Raw genomic sequence first — 14,584 nt, 5'->3', positions numbered from 1 at the left:
TTTCATATTTTTTTTCCACAGATGGTATTATACCCCTGTTGGAATAGAAAAGATGCATAAGAAGAAAGGAAATAGATGTTGGAAATGTAAAAAAAGGAAGGACATTTATTCATGTGTGGCGGGAATGTAAAAAAAATAAAAAATGTTGGGATATGATATTGAAAGAAATGGATATCATATTTAAAACTAAAATTGAAAGGAAACCAGAAGTAGTATTGTTAGGCTTATTTAAAAAATGTTAAAAATATTAACCTCTTTATATACTTGTTAATGGCTGCAAAAAACGAAATAGCAAGACTATGGAAGTCAAAGGAAATACCAAAAATAGATGAAGGGGAATGGAAAATAAAAAAATATATAATGAGAATGTATAGACTAACTTGGAAACTAAAAGAAAACCTGGAGAAATTTAATAACAAATGGGAACTATATGTTCAATACCTGAACAAATAAGAATTAAATTTATTACTGAGAAAAAAGAAATACAGAAGACATATTTCCGCTTTATAAATGTATTTAATTTAGAATGTTAAGTAACCTTAACTATTTTCTCTTCTATCTATTTTACTTTATAGTTTGTGTAAGAAATAATAGCTTCATTTTCTCTTTGAAAATGTTAACTGTTATTGGAAAGAAAAATGTTAATAACTCTTTTTTACATTGATTATTGTCTCCTCTCTAAATATCTCCAATTCTCTTGATTTCAATTTCTTTTTCTTCATTGAAAACAAATTGTTATCATAAAATTAGAAGAAAATTAGAAAAATAAGTAAAATAGAGTGTATTTGTTATAAAATTAGTGTTTAGAATTATAATAATTATTTTCTTTATAAATATGTTTTTATTATATACAAATATTACATATTGTATTCAAATGTTTTCATATTAATAAAATCGTTAAAAAAATAACAACATCACCTGGATGGATTGCTAGGTAACTGGTTCGACAGCCATAATCATGAGCAATAATTGCAGTGTCATATGTTGGTAGCATGGAAAAAACAACCACGGAGATCTGCGGGTGAAGTATTGGGAGGGTGAGGTAATACCATAGACTGCACCCTCCAAAGCAGCCATTTTATCCAGAGGACTGTTCTCTGGGGATTGTTGTAATTCTGGGTGATCTCCAGCCCTCACCAGAAGGTGGAAAACCTGTTCTCCTGGAAGAAAAGGCTGCTTTGGAGGGTGGAGTTGATGGCATTATACCCCTCTGAGGTTCCTCCCCTCCTCAAATCTTACTTGCTCCAGGCTCTCCCCCTCAAATCTCCAGGAATTTCCCAACCTGGACTTGGCAACTTTATTTCCTACCCACCCAACAGCCAACCTATAATTATCTGACCATTTGTCTTAAGTTACCCATCTCCTCATCTCCTGCAGCCTCTTTCTTAGGAAATTACAGTCTTTCTCCATGGTGGGGATCAAACCAGCTTACATTAGTCTCCTCTCCTCCTTTTTATCTGTACAACAACCCTGTGAGGTAGTAGGTTAGGGTGAAAATATGTGCCTGGTTCAAAATCACTCAGTGAGCTTCCACAGCAGGATGGGGATTTGAACTTGGGTTTTGCAAACCCTATTGCGATGCTGTAATCCAGTGGTTCTCAGCCTTCCTAATGCTGCGACCCTTTAATACAGTTCCTCATGTTGTGGTGACCCCCAACCCTAACATTTATCCATTTTACAGATGGAGAACACTGATGCAGAGAGTCTTTGGCAACCCCTGTGAAAGGGTCGTTTGACCCCCAAAGGGGTCCCGACCCGCAGGTTGAGAACCACTGCTGTAATCACTACACATCACTATCTTTTATAGGGAGACTGCTGCAAGTCACTAAAGTCAAGTGATGTCAAGTCATCTAGAGGTTACTGCCCAGCTTAGGGTGGCCAGCCTCTGGATAGGAAATCCCCTAGAACTTCAACTGAACTTCAGAACAACAGAGCTGTCTCCATAGAGAAAATGGCTGCTTTGCAGGGTGGACTCTGCCCTGTTTCCTCCCCTTATCTCTTACTCACAGAAACTGAAGTCTGGAATGTTGTGGTTGCCCAGCAACAGCTACTGAGAGAAGTTGCTTAAAGTGACAAGGATTCTTTCATCATTTTCAGGGACTTTAAACCCCCTCCCCCCCATTTTTTATTTTTAGATTTCACATTTTTTAAAACCTGTGGCCCTTTCAGGCTTGGAGAAAGATCTGTCTTGTCCGTTCAAAGCTACAGTCACCGGATTTAAGTATCCAAAGATTTGGCCAACTTTCTTATTAGAATATGAAATATTTTGTTTTGATGAGGTTTTAAACACCTCTCTCCTCTGACTCTTAGCCATATTGCTGCAGGCAGAGATACACGCCAAGGAGCTCTCATTGAGGCTGAAACTGAAACAAATCTATGCCTACCTGTTGACACTAACTACATTAGGAGTCTCCATGGAATTTTTTCCATGGCAGGACACTCAGCTTGGACAGTCAGCCATAACCAAGAATGAAAGGAAAGCCCTGTAGGTTCTTGGCTGCCCCCCATATGTGTCAGCATTGCTGCAACATGAAGGTTTCCATAAAGGAAGAAAATGCAGACAGCTGTGGACTTTTTTGCTCCAGTGGCTTCTTCAAAGGTAGCTCTTTAGTAGAGATGAAAACAGCTTCTCATTCTTTACACAGGATTTTGGAGCTGTTCTCCTTCCCAGTTTGGCAGGTCCCCGGATAAGGGGGCCTTAGTTGATTAGACAGAAACCTTCTGATGTGGGGCCTGCGTGGGAAAACATTCCTGTGATTAAATGAATAACTGGGGATTTTTAAATATCTCACATTTAACATTCTTGGGCTCTACCTTCTTTCTTCCCTGACAAACTGCAGAGTAACTCTTCCATCTTACCGGATAAGAACATAAGAACAAGCCAGCTGGATCAGACCAGAGTCCATCTAGTCCAGCTCTCTGCTACTCGCAGTGGCCCACCAGGATACTCAGCTCATCTCTTCATAACAAATAGTGTCATTGGTGTCCGTCATACAAGCACAGCATCTAGCTATGCTCCTGTACTGTACTTTAGAACATGTATTTTTGTTTGGGTGTAACAGAGGTGGGGCAGGACTCTGGAGCTGATACACTTTGCCCTGAGAATGCTTCAATATATTCATTCACTTTCTTTGGTTCTAATGACTGCGCAAGATGAAAGGGAGAGAAGTATATAGATCAAGGGCTGCTCGCCCGCCACTCCAGGGAGGGATTTAAAGACACAGCATCAATTCAAATGCCTTCCCATGCCTTCTGGGGAAAGCTATTCATTTAATCAGAGGAATGCTTTCCCACACGGCCTCCACATCTAAGCAGCCTCACCCACATAATTGACTGACACTTCATGAATCCTATCTCCTTGACTCCTTGCATGCTCAATCTAATAAAAACATTCTCATCCTATGCCCAGAGATCCTGCATCGCTCTGACTCAGCCAAGTGGCCTGAACCGTGTCCTCCACTCCATTCTGATGACAATCAGAGATTTATAGTAATGTATGTCCAGATCCACCACTACTGTTATTGTATTTCTGTCTTTATGTATATTTTTCTTAAGTTTTTTCCTTTGTTTTTTTTCCTGATTTTTGAAGGAAATATAAGGGGGGGGGGGACAAAATATTGCTGCAGCTCCACTGTCAGTAAACCATTCACACGTGAACAATTATCAGCCATTGCTTATCTGGTCAGTGGATTCTTGTTATTGTACCAATTTTTCTCTGCTTCTTCCCACTTAAACATTGCAGATGTTTCAGACTGGGGTGGTTTCACAGGAAAATTTAAATTAGTTCATAACCAAGTTGCACAGGGGACATAGACTTCTTCACATGAACCAAACTGGCATGCTGAAAATGTGGGGATAAATGAATTTGCTGATATGGCACAGAGTACAATCCTAAATAAGGATACATTCTTCTAAATCCATTTAAGGCAATTGGTTTAGAATAGTGTAATTCTGCCTAGGGTAGCTCTGACAATGAATGATTGATGAGAATGTGATAAATCAGCCACTCTAAGCAATTTGCCACATTTTGAACTCCCATGGGCACAGGCAGCTCAACATCATTATAATTGGCACTCTATGTAAACATGCCCTCTTACAGTTAATGAAAAGAGACAGTGGAGTACAAAGAAATTATACCCAAGTCATTGGGCCACTTGTATTTACATCTCAGGAATTCTCAGTGGCAACAGTTATAGAATTCTTGCAAAAAAATACTTGCTATTCAAAATTTCACAGAGAGGGACCAATGCCTAGCTACCTTCAGGAAGGTTATACAACATGAAGGTGAGAACAGGAGTAGGAGTGAGTTTTTATGCTTTGACACTCCCTGCCCTTGCTCCTTTGCTGACACATTCCCATTTTTGTACCCTAGCATGGCTTTTCACCACTCCCCCAAACTTCAGAAAGGCTTTTTGCTTTTATTCCCCCCCTCCCCTTGTTAAACATTCATTTTATACTCTTCTTAAAAAGCCACTCCTGCTTTTTTTATTTGAAAAAAAGCTTAAATATTTCTCTGGGCATTGGGGAGCATAAAGTGATACGATTGGCACAAGAGCCAGCCAGTGAGCACTCTGTGCAGGCACCTTGTCCTCGAATGCAAGCAGTGGTGGGATCCAAAAATTTTAGTAACAGGTTCCCATGGTGGTGGGATTCAAACTGTGGTGTAGCCCCAATGGGGCTGGGCGGGGCACGATGGGGGTGTGGCCGGGCATTCCGGGGGCAGGGCATTCCTGGGCGGGGCTGTGGCAAGGATGCAGCCACTGCGCCAGTCCTTGGGCGGGAAACGAATGCACGCAGGCGCAGGCTGCCACACACGCCAGTGCACCTCCTGCTAGACTGCTTCAAGTTCTGCGTGCTACTGCTTGAGGAGGAGTGGGGCGTGAAAACTATAGGCCAAATCACGTGGCAAAATCACCAATTAGTAACCCCCTCTCAGCACACACAAATAATTAGTAACCTACTCTTGGGAACCTATGAGAATCTGCTGGATCCCACCTCTGAATGCAAGGATCTCCTTCTTATTTAGCTCAGTTCATTTCGGTGGCCACTAGGGCCCCTTCGACACAGGCAGAATAATACACTTTCAATCCACTTTCAATCCACTTTGCAGCTGGATTTTACTGTGTAGAATAGCAAAATCCACTTGCAAACAATTGTGAAAGAGGATTGAAAGTGCATTATTCTGCCTGTGTGGAAGGGGCCTAGGTCTGTCCAAAAAGGGGTAATTTCCTATTACCTAGCAGTCGAAGACTTATAAAATTTAGCAATCATGAATAATATTACTAAGCAAATATCATCAATGAACAACTACAGTCAATAGTCAATGAAAATCCCTACTAACGCTTTTGAAAATAATGTTTTCAATTGCCGAGAACCTACAAACATATCTAGATGGCAGTTTCTTCGACCCAAAAAGTCTGTCCCTGAAGATTCAGTGTGGTAGCAATGGCTCTGAGTGTCAAGAAAAATGCACACTGCATATGTTTAAATATGGTTATTAGTTACTGCCATTACTTTCAAAGTTTAATTTGTATTAAGATGCAACCTTTTTATTGGTTACTAGCCCTGAAATGAATTTTGAATATTTGAAGCAATAATAGAGAAAAATGCATCTAAATAGGAATGCCTTTGCCTGGGCAACAAGTAACTGCAGTTTTTTCTGGAAAGACATTCAGAAGATGGACTTCTGGAGAAGATGGCTATAAAATTCCAGGGGTGTAACACTGTAAGTCTGCTGTATCCAAAACAAAAAAGAGTCTTAAAGCAACTTAAAGACTAGCAGATTTACCTAAGCATGTGCTATAGGATCACGGATGTTTCTTCTAAAGATGGCATCCTGGGAAAGTGTTGAACTGTGTGCCCCCAACCCCCCAACTCCACATGGCATTCAGGGGGGCAGGTGCAGATCAAGGCTGGGTTTGGCCAGGTCTAGCTTTAAACTGCAGACCCCACCTCTAAAGCCTGAAGTTTAAAGTCAGACCAACCCAGGCCAAGTCCAGTCTTCAACTGCAGGCTCGAGTCCAGCTTTATACTGCTGACTCCACCTCCAAAGCTCTGCTTCTGAAGTCTCATGATCTTTGGAGGTGGAGCCAGCAGTATAACGTTGAACCAGCCACTACAGAGCCTGCAGTTGAAGGCTGGCCTCCACCAGGCTGGGTCCAGTTTTAAACTGCCAGCAAAACCCAGTCTTGAATTATGCCCTGCCTTGAACTCCGTGTGGAATTCAGGGACGGGGAGCAGTGGAACACTAGACCCAAGCCCAGTTTTGAACTGTGCCCCTGCCTGTGAACTCCATGTGGAGTTCAGGGGTGAGAGCATAGCTGGCCCTGATCCCCCAAATTCAATGTGATGTTCAGGGCAGGGCACAGTTCAATGGTGGGGGGCAGGGATTGTAGGGAGCTCTGGGCTGCCTGGCATCCCTCTCAAGCAGCCCCCAGGGCACAACCCCTTGCTTGTCCAATCCTAGTTATGCCCTTGCATGGGATAGAATCTACTTCATTACCTACAAATGAAGCTCCTAGGTAGATTGGAGCCGAATGAAGAACATAGCTCCTAGGTAGATCAGAGCCTTTACCTCTCTCTGCTATAAGAAAGCACGTGTTTCAAGACAGAGTTCTAGTACTCAAAACAGGTTCTGTTTCTGTGCCTTATGACCAATCTTTTGGCTCACATTAAGCCCTACATAGTTTAGTGCCTGAGCAACAGGTGGAAGAAAGGCATTAAAAGAAAGGCTCAGGACAAGACTACCAAAGGAGAACTGAGCTAGAGGTGTCCCCTGTTAGAGATGGGACAGATCAGGACAGACAGTCTGGAAAAATTATTTTGTGCTTCTCTGCGTCTGAGAGGGATGTTTAATTTGCATCCCTTGCCTGGATTGCTTGGATTTGATGAAAGCAGGAGTCTTCCCGCACCCCCTGCTCGGTGCTTTTTCAAGCCTCGTTCCAACAGGTCTCAAGAAAGATTAGCTTCTATGCCTTACGGCTTCCTCAGCACGTGCCTTCCCCTGCTTCTCTGTTGCTGTCACTCCAAGAAATAGCGAAACAAGCAAAAGGTTGTAGCAAGTGTTCCCACAGAAACAGAGGAAAGATGTCAGACTCCAGGAGAATCACAGTCCAAGCTACCTGCCTTCCAACGAGCTCACTCAGAGAGTTCCCACTGTGTCATCAATGTAAGCCTTTCTCTAGGTTTTTAGCAAGAAACACTAAAATAAGTCTGTAAACGCATCTGCAAGCCTAACACACCCTTGCAAATAGGATCAGTCTTATTATGAAATTGTGTGAAGCACTTTGCTTCAGGCAGCAGATTTCAGGCGAGGGTACTACATTCCACCTTTTATCTCTTTTCAAAAACATGTTCCAGTTCTCCAGAACGGGGCACAATTTGTATTTTTTCCTTCACATGCAAATCTGTCTAAAGCTCCTTAAATGTCTGCAAACATGGCAAGAAACGGTAGTAAAAATATGAAGTTTTAGGTGGGCTTGTGGCTAATTATTCACTGTTTTTTTTTCTGTTAGGAATAAGATTCTTCCTCTTTCTTACTCCTTACATCTCGAAGTGAGATGCATTGGATGTTGTCCTGTATAAATTTCCCTTCCACTTCAGTCATCTTAGCTGCAGTGTACTATATGATTTTAACCCCAAGAGAAGACTGCTAGAATTCTTCTCAAAATTGCCCTGAATCTTTTGCTACTGCTGTCATTATCTGGAGAAGGTGCTGTTTTAGTTTCAGTAAAGCCTGTATGTTTCCTACATTTTTTAGTTCATTCACTGGGAAATGCTCCAATATAAACTGATAAAAAGAGGCTTTCAAAGGCCATGAGTTCCCAAAGCATACAGATGCCCTTGTTGAAACAGGGTGGGTTTTCTGTGGTTTTCTTGGTTTCTTTGATATAGTGCCTAATGCAGAGTATGGATAAAGCAGCGACTCATCTTTAAACCCAGGGATTTAGGGCAGGATTCTTTAGAAGGCCTAGTAAACAGTGCCGCACTCTCTAATCCCAGCAGCAGGTTACTACCTGTTTGCTTCATATAAACTTTGCCGGCTATGGCAATTTCACATTGTGGTTGGTTCCAAGCATGCCCTCAGGACTGAAATGTTTATTGCAGGAGAAAAGGGATTGTAAAGTACCTCCTTGGAAAGAGCGAAGAGGAAGAATTCAGCACCTAAATAGATGCCATACTGGACTACAATGCTTGCCAGAACCAGTTTTATTATTGTTGGAGTTCCACTGGGGCATCTGGTGCAACACATAAATAAACAAAAATGAGTTTTAAAAATTCATCTTGCTATCTGGCAATATATTTGTTATGAAGATGACCAGAAGTGGTTGGAGGAAGAATTCCTCAGTGCAGGACAAGTAGTAGAGATGGAGTCATATCGGGGAAAGAGAGAGGAGAGAAAGAGGAAACAGGATACTATACAACCAATACCACTGTATTGCTTCCAAAATAGTGACTAGCAATTACACAACTAGAAACTACACACTAACACTTATCCAGCCAAGAACTTGTCTAGTTCCCTTACCACTATTTTCTACCCAATGCACTCCATTTACCACTGATGTCCACCTATGTACTCCACTTCTGTAAGTGCACAAAAGTCAGGAGTCATTATCATACACTCAACTGAATGAGTCAAAATGGGAAACGATGTGAAGACTATTGCTTTGTATTTGAATAACTGTATCCCATTATCTACGCTCCCTTACAACTGCTCCAGTAGCCATGCTCCCTCATAGCTGGTATCTAGATGGGTTTCACTTTTTCAACTACTCAGTAAAGGTCTCAGCATTGAATAAGACTTAAGTGAAATATTGCAGGGATGAAATATGTTGGATAAACAAAGCAAACATGAATTGTCCCAAGTCCTTTGGAGAGACAACATATAATTTTTAAAAATATGCTGTAAATGCTGAACTAATCAGGAAGTATTGAGTACTGGATGCGATTGGCTACATTGGAAACCATATAATTCCAGTGATACTTCAGGATTTGGAGTTTATTTAACTGCCATAAACATGCTTTATTGCTATCTAGAAATGCTTTTTCTAATGGAAAAGGGGCAGCTGCATGAGTTCCTCATACTAGGAATATATGAAAATTCTCCGTGTTTATGACTGTCTGTTAAGTGAATCTCAACATAGACTGAGCGTAAGAGAGATAAAAACCATGTAAATCAAATAACAAAAACATTGGCAGCCCCACCCAACAGGCCGGGTGCCCGACTGAGGAGTCACAGCCATGTCAGCCCACCGCTGTCATGGAGGCTTCCCAGCAGCATGGGGAAGGCAAAAGAGCCTCCACACCGCTTGAAAGGCAAAAGAGCCTCCACACCGCTTGGAAGCCCCTATTGAGCTTAGTGGACTTACGCCACCTTTTTGGTGGCATAAGTTCTAGGCCCAGCCCGCCAGCACACTGCAGTCAATGGCCAGGAGGTAGGGCCAGGGAGGGCTATTGCAGTCACATGCTGGTGAATTCACCCCTCTGCCAGGGAAAGTGCCACATGCCACTCCCTCCAGTGGATTCCCCCCCACCACCACCACCAATAGGGCAGTTAAAGGCCTTTGAACTAGGAAAAACCAATGGAATCAAATCCTGATTTCTCATAATAATGATAATAGCATAATACTAGCATATTGGGGAAAAATGCAACTTACAGAATTTTTAAATTGTAGAGGCCAGAAAATGTTTCTCCTGGGATCTTAGAGAGCTGATTTCCAGACAGGCGCCTGTAATAAACAAAAGAGGCAATAATGGAAATGTTATATGTGCCAGGATATAAATCCAGTAGTGTCTTCTCTAAGGAAATATAATGATGACCTGGAGCAAAACACCTTGTTAAGCTTCCAGACCAGACACAGCTTTGTGAGAAGAAGGAGGGATCAACTCAGGAGGAAAAACTTGTATTCAGATTATATTTTTATATGTAAGCAGCTAAGATTCTTGAGTGTGGAAGACAAGTGGAGTATAAATGCTTAAATAAACAAAGGCATTTTCCCCACAGCCAATATATCCTGGGATAAGGAGGTGAAACATCCCGGTTTGGCCATGACTTCTGTATGACTTCCGGGTCTAACTTGGGCCCACCCCGTGAGATTTCCCATATCCCCCGCCTTTCAAAAAATGATTAAATTGCGGTTCTTTTTTTTAAAATTGCACCACTCCCACTCCCATGCACACACCACAGGAGATGGGGCATCTTATTTTTCCCGCCTCGCCACCTGAAGCCAATCAGAGCGTCAGAAAAACAGGACAGTTTGGCAATGTCGGCAAGGAAAATTAAACTAAATCGGAGGCTATGCAACTTCTTCCTCCTGGCCCGAACGCGCTGACAGGCTGCCAAGCAGAGGGGGAAACCGAGATAGAAACATCCCGGTATGTATGATCCCAGTTTTCCCCCGATATATTTTGTACGGAAAACACCAAATAAGACAATCCTACACAATTACTTTAATCTGTCCTTTGATTTCTATGGACTTAGATTGGAACAACTCTACATAGAATTGCTTTGTTAAAGTCACTATGTGGGAGTATATGCTGGATGGATGGATGGATGGATGGATGGATGGATGGATGGATGGATGGATGGATGGATGGATGGATGGATGGATGGATGGATGGATGGATGGATGGATGAATACGTAAACCAGGCTATATTTTACTTTATGATTTATAAGGAGGTTTAAAAAGATTGCTCTTAGCTTTGCAATCAAATCAAAATCTCAGTAGGGCAAAGAGAAGATTTTAAGGTAAGACTCAAAGCAACTTACAAAGAACTGTTTACAAAGAGACCTGAAATGTGTTTGTAAGTCAGCTCCTATCAACTGATTCAGAAACTTTACATTCATGTATTTAGAAGTGCCTTTCTCTTTTCCAGATTAGCAGGGACAGAGCGAGAGGGAACTGAGCCCGGGGCGTGCATGTGCCCTGCATCACTGCCACAGTGCTGTCTGCCCCGCCCTGCCCCAGAACGCCCCCAGCACGCCGCACCCCCGGGGGAATTGCGCCTCCCCACCTCCACTGCAGATATGCACTACAACTGCAGAAGAAGCCTAAAAACACTTCAAATTGTATATATAAATTGGCCTACAGATTAGAAAAAAAATCATTGAATATAGATTTGTCAAAGACAATAACTTCATAATTTCATAGATTTGTCAAAGACAATAATACCTTCATAAGCAATTGACCTCTGAATAACAAATGATGGGACAAACAATGGGAAAGAGAAGTTACTTCATGCCCTAAAGCCTCTGAGAGAAATTGACTTGGTGGCAGCTGGAGTCTTTTGTCCTGTTCCGTAAGTACCTGCACAGCTTCTAGAACCTTAAAATAATAATGTCATATATATGACATTAATCTTACTCTCCTTGACAACCCTTGACTACCTTGTGCCAAAAGTTTACCCTGCACTGTCCTTGCCCCATGCCTTTATGACTGCCATTTCCTCCTGTCCCAACTTCAGAGGGTTTTTGTCAGTAGTTTTGGTTTGTTTTTAATCAACAGCTACATTACTATAGCACAGTGGTGGCGAATCTTTGGCACGGGTGCCAGAGGTGGCACTCAGAGCCCTCTCTGTGGACATGCGCAAACAGAGTGCCCATTGGGCCACTGGGCTCAATTAGCATTAAACCTAAGACCTAGTTTTGGGGAAGCAGTGTAGGTAACCCTGTTAAACGCTGTTAAACCTCACTGATTTTCATGCGAAGAACTAAAGCACTATCCTTTACCTGGGAGTAAGCTCGGTTGCTGGCAATGGAGCTTGCTTCTGAGTAAACCCTCCTAGGGCTGTGATTCACCCGTTAGAAGAGTTGCATGGTTGCTTCAAAGCAAAGCCACTGACTACCACCAAGCTTACTCCCGAGTAACGCATGCCTCGGAGTCAACTTTTTTTCTAAACTAAAACTTCAGTATTCAGGTTAAATTGCTGTGTTGGCACTTTGCAATAAATAACTGAGTTTTGGTTGCAATTTGGGCACTCGGCCTCAAAAAGGTTTGCTATCACTGCTATAGCATCATAATGTTACACTGTGTGAACTAGAAGTGGCATTGCCATGATGGCCAGCAACACTGACCTTTGCCTGTTTTTGCTGTCCTTAAGTTCCCCCACCAGGCAAATGATTGTTGGGGTGGGGGGGGCAGGGATAGCAGGGAAGGGGTTTCCCCATGTCCAATCGGTGTAGGGATGCCAGCCTTCCAGTGGAACTTGGAGATTCCCTAGCATTACAGCCAGTGGTGGGATCCAAAAATTTTAATAACAGGTTCCGATGGTGATGGGATTCAAACAGTGGCACCGCTGCACACACGCACCTCCAGTCCCTGTTGGGCAGGGAGGTTGCTTTAGTAACCCCTTCTCAGCACTCAGAAAAAATTAGTAACCATTTCTAGAGAAGTGGTGAGAACTGGTTGGATCCCACCTCTGATTACAGCTCATCTTCAGACTACAGAGGACAATCCCCCCGGAAAACAGGGATGCTTTGAAGGAGGTTTCCAACCTGGATCTGACAATCCTACCCCATCCCACACCAATGGCCAGGGGGGAGCTGGCAATCTTAAGAAGGTGTCTTGCAATTCTATCCCATTCTCTGCCCTCTCTAGAGTCCACCCCTATATTCCCAAGAATTTTCCAACCTGGAGTTGACAACACTGGAAGTTTGGAGAGAGATAGTCCGTATAAGCTGCTCAGTCAACATCCTGGCTCCAGCATTCTGCAGCAACTGAAATTTCTGAACACTTTTCGGGAGCAGCTCCACATAGAGTCTATTACAATAATTGAATCTAGATGTAACCAGAGCATAAACCACTGCGGCCAGATCCGTGGTGTCCAGGAAATGCCACAGCTGGCTACCAGTCAAAGCTTGTTAAATGTTCTTCTGGCCAAAGCTGCCTCCTGCTCCTCCAGAAGTTGGCCTGGGTCCAGCAGCACCCCCAAACCACAATATGAACTCAAAAGGATGAACGGCTGCTTAGGATTGCACTGTATGTTTGGATCCAATTTCTTGTTGTGAGTCTAGCCATCTCCACCTTCTGGTGGTTATTTTTTTTGGGGGGGGGGATTATTCATGAAATATGCTCTGTGAGCTTCTAACCTTTGCATCCCACAAACCTTATTTCATCTTCAGTCCAAAATACTATAAACTGTAAGGGGTTCTTACCTCTTTGCATAAGGAATTCCTGGTATGGTCATTAGAATTAATGGTAGGAAGCACTTTTCTTCCAACTCCAATTAATCTTCCTGCCAGAAATCTGACCAAATCTCAGACCCAGCATGGTATAGTGGTTAAGAGCAGTGGACTCTAATCCAGGGAACCGGGTTTGATTCTCCTCTCCTCCACATAAGCAGCAGATTCTTATCCAGTGAACTGGATTTGTTTCCCTGTTTCTACACATGAAGCCTCCTGGGTGACCTTGGGCTAGTCATAGTTTGTTCAGAACTCTCTCAGCTCCACCTACTTCACAAGGTGTCAATTGTGTGGAGAGGAAGGGAAAGGAGTTTGTAAGCTGCCTTGAGTCTCCTTACAGGACAGAAAGGTGGGGTATAAATCCAAACTCTTCTTCTTCCTCCTCCTCCTCCTCCTCCTCCTCCTCCTCTTCTGCTTCATTTATTTCAAAATATATTTAGCCAAGCAGAGCAGTAGGATTTCCTTGGATTTATTTAAAAGGCATAGAGTTGGTTTATACATGAAGCACCAAGTTGATGGCTAGCAGGTGTGAAACAGCCATAACAGAGAAAAAATCACAGAATCTGACAGGACGTCTATATCACTTCCCACACAAATTATCCATGGCATCGGTCCATGATTTCATCCATCAGTCATCAAGTGATGAGAAATTAAGCAATGTTCATGCATGTAACCGATTTGGTGAAACAAAAAAAAGCATCTAACAAAAAATGTTACCATTTTGTTTTGGTGGTACTACCATGTGTTAGAAGATATGTATGACAGTTCCTGGCCAACACTTTTATCAGGCATGTTACTTGTCATAAAATATAAAGTTATTACCTGTTTCAGGTCCTTTTTTTGGATCATATGATATAAAAATATCACATGCTTACTTAATAATGAAAAGAATTTAAGGAACTAGGAGCAAGTCTATTTTAACATAATCTTACATGAATTTCTTTGTTCTGAAGGTCAACAAGCTCATTCAGGTAACCCTAAGCCTGGGTCTATAACAAGTTCTTTTGTTTGTTTGTTTGTTTGTTTGTTTGTTTGTTTAACCATGTATACCACCAGAAACATACATATTAACAACATGCAATGTTTAAACTGAAAATATGATGTAATAAAAGTCACCTGACATCCTGTTATATCAGTCAGCTATCTAATTGGCCATCTTGTGGGTCCAACATAGCTATAAAGAATTTATCCATTCATTCTAGGGAACCCAGTTATGAGTCAGCTGTGCACAGGAGGCAGAAGCAGAGGGCTGCTGCAGAAGCAAAGGAAGAGTGCTTGTATTGCAGCAAGATATGGGAAGATAAAAGTGTCTGCATCTGATGAGGATTAACTCCTTGAAGAATCCCAACCTCTTGGACAAGGCTCTCTACATAAGCTCTGCTGTGAGCTTGTTTCTGCCTGGG

General features: G+C 42.3%; 1 protein-coding gene across 4 annotated transcripts in view; it reads right to left on the bottom strand.

Annotated features, from left to right (window-relative positions):
• LGR6 (leucine rich repeat containing G protein-coupled receptor 6) overlaps window positions 1-14,584 on the bottom strand; it is a 164,663-nt gene that overhangs the window by 93,651 nt on the left and 56,428 nt on the right. For all 4 annotated transcript variants that reach the window (XM_048498394.1, XM_048498395.1, XM_048498397.1 and 1 more), the window contains exon 3: window positions 9,657-9,728. In XM_048498394.1, the coding sequence (XP_048354351.1) occupies window positions 9,657-9,728 (72 nt within the window). The remainder of the gene's footprint in view (window positions 1-9,656; window positions 9,729-14,584) is intronic.

This window comes from Sphaerodactylus townsendi, linkage group LG05 (assembly GCF_021028975.2).
Source record: "Sphaerodactylus townsendi isolate TG3544 linkage group LG05, MPM_Stown_v2.3, whole genome shotgun sequence".
Classification (NCBI taxonomy): Eukaryota; Metazoa; Chordata; class Lepidosauria; order Squamata; family Sphaerodactylidae; genus Sphaerodactylus; species Sphaerodactylus townsendi.
Note: the sequence above shows the minus strand (reverse complement) of the source record. Positions and strands in the feature narration are given on the sequence as shown.